This window comes from Sinocyclocheilus rhinocerous, unplaced genomic scaffold (assembly GCF_001515625.1).
Source record: "Sinocyclocheilus rhinocerous isolate Xijiao unplaced genomic scaffold, SAMN03320098_v1.1 scaffold461, whole genome shotgun sequence".
In the NCBI taxonomy this organism is placed as follows: Eukaryota; Metazoa; Chordata; class Actinopteri; order Cypriniformes; family Cyprinidae; genus Sinocyclocheilus; species Sinocyclocheilus rhinocerous.
Window position 1 is genome coordinate 440,411 of NW_015624123.1, and position 6,889 is coordinate 447,299.

The 6,889-nt window shown below is 39.8% G+C and overlaps 1 protein-coding gene across 1 annotated transcript in view; it reads right to left on the bottom strand.

Moving 5' to 3' along the window:
- Positions 1–6,327, bottom strand: part of LOC107738009 (epsin-2-like) — a 48,240-nt gene extending 41,913 nt beyond the window's left edge. Inside the window, exons 1-2 of the mRNA XM_016549671.1 lie at positions 6,093–6,327; positions 927–1,710 (exon numbers count right to left, since the gene is read on the bottom strand). Of these exons, the coding sequence (XP_016405157.1) occupies positions 927–1,521 (595 nt within the window). The 5' untranslated portion in view covers positions 1,522–1,710; positions 6,093–6,327. The remainder of the gene's footprint in view (positions 1–926; positions 1,711–6,092) is intronic.
- Between the last annotated feature and the right edge of the window lie 562 nt (positions 6,328–6,889).

The window sequence follows — 6,889 nt, forward strand, 5'->3', positions numbered from 1 at the left end:
AAGTAAGTAACAAGTCTGCCATGTTTGTTCTGACCAACTGAGGAAAAAAGCATTACAATAAATCGAGCTACCAATGGTGATTTAATCTAAAGATCGGTTAGCTCATATCACATCAAACCGTTCAAATTATTATTATTGTTATACTTTATTCTCAAATTATTAATGTTAACAACATCAGCATTGGTGACTATTAGTATAGTTTGTATTAGCGTGTAGATTTCAATTTCTGCACAGTCTAATCTAATTGTCATACTCTTTGAATTTCATATTAAGAAATTCTTTTAACCCAAAAAGCAAATTATTCTTCCTTCGAACTGGTTCTCTTTAAAATACAAATCCCGTGTAATCCCAGGCTATCTGTAAACTGGAATAATTTAATTCCAGTCACATGTGTTTCATAAACATAATCCTTTCTGGATTAAACTGCCATCAAAATGATACATTTAATTATTCCAGCTGCTGTGAGAAAAGGCTATAAATTATCGGCCACCTGCAGGATCCTCACATGCGATAGCCTAGTAGCCGGGACAGCTTCTTTATGTTTACAGAAGTGACGAAATGACGCAGCAGCATGCTCAAATTTCCCACGAAACCACCCATACCACTCAAATTAGAAAACATTATTATAAGCTAACCGTTGTGAATCGGGCTAAAGTAAGGCGATAGTTTTGAACACTGGCTGGTTATGTACTTGCTCAAATATTGATTTTGGATTATTTTTAACCAAAAAAAAGTTACGGACTGCAGCTTTAATATCCTAATGATTTTTGGCATAAAAGAAAAATGTATCATTTTGACCCATACAATGTATTTTTGGCTATTGCTACAAATATACCCGTGCTACTTATGACTGGTTTTGTGCTCGAGGGTCACATATTTCAGCTAATCTAATTTGGCTTGCAAGTTAACAAGCTAAAGAAACTTACATCCATGATATGATGCAGGTGAGCCCTCAGACTTGCCATACTCCTCTGAGTAGCTGGTGGAGAGGTTGGGCTGGCTGGAGCCACGGCCGAAGCTGATCTGATTGTTGCTGTCCACACTGGTGGCCACCTGTGCCATGCGCTCCTTAGTCTTCAGGGCCTGAGAGCGTTCACCCTTCAGACGGTCGTCATCCTTCAGCAGCACAACCAGCTGCTTCGACTTCTCTCTGACGTTGATGCCCTGGTCTTTGCCATCCCGATCGATATACTGGAAATCTTTGAGCGTCTGTATGGCAAAGATGTTCTCTTTGCACTGCAGGGCCACTCGCTCGGAGCCCGTTTTGATCAGGTAGTCCAGCAGCGTCAGGGCCTTGTACACATGCCGCCAGTTCTTTCCGTGGTCATTCAGCCTCTTCCAAATCATGGTCATTATCTCCGAAAAGGCCACCACATTGTAAGTGAGGTCAGCAATCTCTGACATCAGAGAACTGGAGGGGCCCCATGGGTCATTGGAAGTCGCTTCCCTGACCTTCTTCTCCGGCTCTGAATAGTTATTTACCACATTTTTCATCTGTCTCCGAATAGTTGAGCTTGGCATGATGGCGTGTAGTGTTAAAATCCTTGAGAATTGAAAATAAACTCAGTTTTGCTTAAAAAAAAAAAAAGTCTGTTGTGTAATAGTTCGAACACACGTTCTCCGTTTGAACAGTTTCTCTGTGTTACTCTGTGCCTGTTAAAACCATTTCCACAGAGTGAAGGAAGCCAGCTCGATGAATTCCTCCATTACCTGAAACACAAAACCAAAATGTCAGACAGAAACGGAAAAGGTTCAAACCAGAACCTAGTAATAGTTGCACAATTAGACTGCATAAAATCTAGTGCACATAAAAACAGTAAAAGCAATTATCATGTTCGTTTTTTTTTCCACAAACATTACACAAAAAGAAAGTGATCATGTTGATAACCATGGTGAATTGCACAATGTGCATACAGAAGTTTAATGGTCCATTACCAAACTATACTTGCAGCTCCTTCAGTTAATACCACAGTTCAGATATAGAGAAATGGATCACAGCGGTTCACTTTTCAACGCATCATACCACCCAGGTACACGTGGAGTAAAACATAACTGTGTACACACAGAAGGGCGGCTTAGTGTGTGAAGTGCTTCCTATTACTCATCTTTTACGGTAACAACACTTATGTGGGAAGACATCTTATTTCCCAAAAGTAATTGCACCATACCATGCTCTCCATTACAGTACGGCATGTAAAATCAGTCTATGCTTGAATTCAGCACAAATGAGGCATCAAAGTCATAACTAAATATAAGTTTCCTGTCCTGAGCACACCATGACGCTTCAATCGACAAGAAACCATCTCAACCCATTCCATAAATTCATTAAAAGCTACTGAAATGTGACTCCTGCTCTCCTGCGGAGGAGCCAATAGAGCGCTGCCTTACGAGCAACCCCCACTTCCGCTCCCCGAAGCCCGCATACACATGAATACAGCCGTGGCCTAATGAAACATCTGCTGCTTTAATGACCAATTCAGGCCCAGCACATCAGAGGAAGAGAGGGGCAACTGTATCACTACCGGAACAAAGCTCCAGTGGCTCTCACTGTGACGGGGGCCCAGGAAGCCAGCACACAGGCCCGGGTCTGTGTAAGGATGGCCTCCTCCATACTAAAAGAACAGGTCTGGCAATGTCCTGCCAATATCAAGGAGTCTCAGTGATCGGTCTTGAAGCAGCGCCAGAGACTGAGCATAGCAAGTCCTGTGAGCAGCACTGGCTCTCTGTTTTCTACTTCAAGAAGACATGAAACCTGTCCAGGAAATCGGCTGAAGTAATACTAGGACACTTTAAAAGATGTAAATGCTTCAAAAAAGAGGAGTCCCAAAGAACCCGATCTGCTTCTATAAAATACAGTTTTGACAACACTCCTGTTGCACTACATGGAAATGCTGCTATAAATTTATTTTGGGGAATTGGCAGTGTTTTATCAACACCAGATCGCTACAGAACTTCCTTATTCTGAGAACTGTAGAATACCTCCTCGAAATCTCCTTCAATATTTGGTTAACAATATTTTCCTACTTAACTGCAAAGAGAACGGAGCAGATTTTATATGCCAGCTAATTTTACCTTTGCTAAAACCAAGGTTTAAAAAAAAAAAATAGTAATTTTTGTTAGAATAATTAGCAGCAATACACACAATGCATATTCACATTGTAAAACACAAGACGTGGAAAGTGGATTGGGAAAAGTGTAAAGTCTTGCAATGTGTTTTAAAAACTAAACTATTTGAATGTCCCTTTTTTAATGTTTCATGTGCAAGGTTCTAACATGAGAAAACAATGAAAAAGGTGAATTAATGTGTTCTATATGAACGGCCCTTTAGACTGCATAAATTTAGTGCACCCAAAAATAAAATTACTTATTTGGAAAACTGCTGAATATCACCAGCAAAAAAAATGCAAATTCTATAATATAGTGAAAATGTATTACCATATAAAAACCGAACACCCCATTAAATGGTTTGACTGACAGTTTTCTTTCCTGTGTGGATGCATTTCCTATTGAAACAGGTGGTTTGGGTACATTACATACTTTATAGAGCCCGACCGATATGGGTTTTTTGGGGGCCGATGCCGATACCAATATTAGGGAGGGGGAAAAAAGACAGATATCGATATATCGGCCGATATTCTTTATGTGTAGGCTATATTATAGTACAGTATAGTAGGGCTGCACGATTAATCGAATGCGATTGTCGTGCATTTTGTTAAAAAAGCCGGCTCTGTAATCAGCAGGAAATCCTCATCACGTGTTTTCAGATGGAGCAGAATTTACTACACATAGCCGTAGTTCACTGACAAGTTACGCCAAAAAATCGATTTTGCGCGATTATGAAATTTAAGAAATCATTTGCGATAATGACAGCTGTTTGCATAGCTTCTCAGTGAACTACGGCTCTGTGAAGTAAATGCTGCTCCATCTGAAAGCATGTGAAAATACCACATTTAATAACATTTTTTTACTCCAAATTCACTTCATAACGTCAGTCGAGTGTTTGAAATAAATCCTTCTGTGAGATGATGTGGCTTCTTACACTCATTCTAGACCACATCTGATGGGAAAACAATATGAGCAGCACAGAAAAGGTCTTCAATATTTTCGGCCCATTTTCCCATAAGAGAAAGACTATTTTTAATTTCACGAGAACAAAAAACAACCCTAATGCAAATTGCACACAGGCACTAAAGCGAAAATCAGCCCACACAACATAGGCCATACAATATTGGCAGCAAAAAGGCAAGAATCACGGTGACCTTGCTGCACACAGCAACTGATTTGACCTATTCCTCCAACATTTGACATGCGCAGGCCATGCTGATCCATGACCGGCCGCATGACACCCATGCAATGAATACTAATCCTGCATAAGAAACACCAAGAACAAGTTCTGCACAGCTGTGAAGGACAGGTTACCCTGATATGACTCAATCCAAACAAAAGACGAGCATGGCAAGTGCCAGCATGTCTCATGTCTTTAAGGATCCATTGTGGAAGCATCAAGGAAGGGTGTGTGGTTGCAGAGCGAATCCAGCAGCGAAGAAAAAGCAGGTGTTAAGATTTTGCATGCTAAAACACTACAAGAATTAAGAGGGAGAATTAGGGGGGAAATGCACACGCATCTTGAATTACTCCATAGAAGTCAGGCCTGCAGGGCGAACTGAAAAAGGTGGATGTTATATAAGCCAGCGCTTGTGAGAACGGGCTTCTCCTCACAGGTAAACCAGCCGGTTCTGCCACTTCAAGTCAACTGCTTCCTATACATAATGCTACAGAAATCTCTCAACATCTAATGTATTCAATATTCTAGCTATAAATCAGTAAGAAAAGACGTGACAAATGGTAAACTCCACTTTGGTGGCTAAATAAAGGCAGATGATCGGCTCTTGCTGTGCTGTCCTCCAGAGACTCTTTTTGTCTAATTACAGGAAGCAAAACATTAAAAAATGAAGATGCATGCAGAAATTGATCAGACAATGGCTCCCCTCTTTCATGGGTGTGTCCAGCAAGAGATCAGAGGAGGAACTGTGAGAAATCTCCGTGTTATGGGGATAAAACCGTTCTGGTCATACTGTCCACAATCTTTGTAGTGTCGACAAAAACTCGTCAAACCACAAATCCGTCTTTGCCAAAACTTAAGCAACGGATTTTTGACTACACAGTAATCTCACAGACAAACCTTTGGACAAACTAATCTAAGAACACCATAAATGTAAACTGAGCAGAAAGTGTTTGGTGAATATCTCAAGAACGGTTTGAATAAACCAAAGTTAAGTCGTGGTAAAATATTTATATAAGATACTATAGCTAGACGAAATACACTTAAGTTACAGTTTATACCAAATGGACCAAGATTACAGAGGTGAATAGAAAATCTGAGTTTACAACTCCATTTAAATACACGTTATCCGTTACACAAACACAAATAATCTTAACGAGGCTTGTTAACAGCAGTTTAACCAAACAAGGCCGGTTACAAATGTATTAAAGTACGTTATCGAACTAACTTTAGCACAACCAAACTAATAAAATGTACTAACATGGACCGAAATACAAAACAAACCTGCGCTTAACTGTCCTTGTATATTTTTAAATGTATAAAACAACATTAACGTTTTTAGTCTGTTTCCATCTAAGGTTTAATTGCTAACTAGCAAGCTACAGAAACACGACGAAAGTTTCGTTAACTATGATAACTTTTTAAAAACTAAACTAATTTATGTTACTAATATAATGTTGTTGAAAATGTTGTAAGACTCAGCGCATCCAGACTGTCGTGGTTTGGTGTTTTATTTTTAGGGACACCGACTCTTTAAAAGCTATAAAGTGAGTTTAAGTATTAACGTTAGCCGTTTAGGCTAGCTAACTGTGGCTATGCTCCGACTAACTTGCTAATTTAATAAAATATCGCTCTAATTCCTTTCAGACTGCAAAGGAAATCGAGCTTTATCATAGCCTTTCACTTTAAATAAAGTGTTTAAGCAAAAACAACCAGAATTAGTTAAAGCTCTAGCCGAAATGTGTGTGGTGCTCGGTGGAGATATCGCCACACTGAGAGAAGCGACTAGAAAACAAAACCAGTAACTTACCAAACCTCCTGTGCCGATGATGACCAGGGGTAACACCCGGCATAAGTACAAACTACTCGTGTGAGAGATATAGAAACTTTATTTTCTAAGACACGGTCGAGGTGTGTGCTGATGTGAGCGTTAGTGTTAGTGTGCTGGGCTTGTGTGTGTGTGTGTGTGACACCCACAGCGTTCAACATGGCGCTCTGACTGCACATTCATCCTCCTCTGAGGGGCGAGACAAGCCAAAGGGTGTGACCAAACTCACTGGGCTTCATTCTTAAAACTCTTTATTTCCCAAATATCACCGCTGCGAGCCTCTTTACGGCCATGGAAGTCAACCAAGACACCTATTAAGCGGTGTTCTACTGAAATGAGTGTACACTTTCCGTCATCGTGAGATAAGTGTGCTCTTGAATGACCGAAACCGATAACTCGGCGGAATGTGGCCCCCAAGTGGGCTTATATTGGAGACATCTGACTGTGGCCCCGAGGTGGAATGTTTCTAGGAAATAAACTTCACGTTCTCATCGTGTTTAAAATAGCTCTGTCTCAGAAGAAGATGTGGACGATTCATAACAGTAAAATATTACACAATAACATTCCCCTTTGTTATGCAAAAATGTAAAATAGCCTAATTTCCACCAAAACACCACGGTTATGGTTAATAAGGTAAAGCAATAAAAAAATAGCAAAAATAAGCAATAATAGAATTTAAACTTTTTTTATTTTTAATAAATTTTTGATAAGTTTTAGGATTATCAGACTTTTATTTTATTACATTACATTACAGTAATGGCAACTACCATGCTACCACA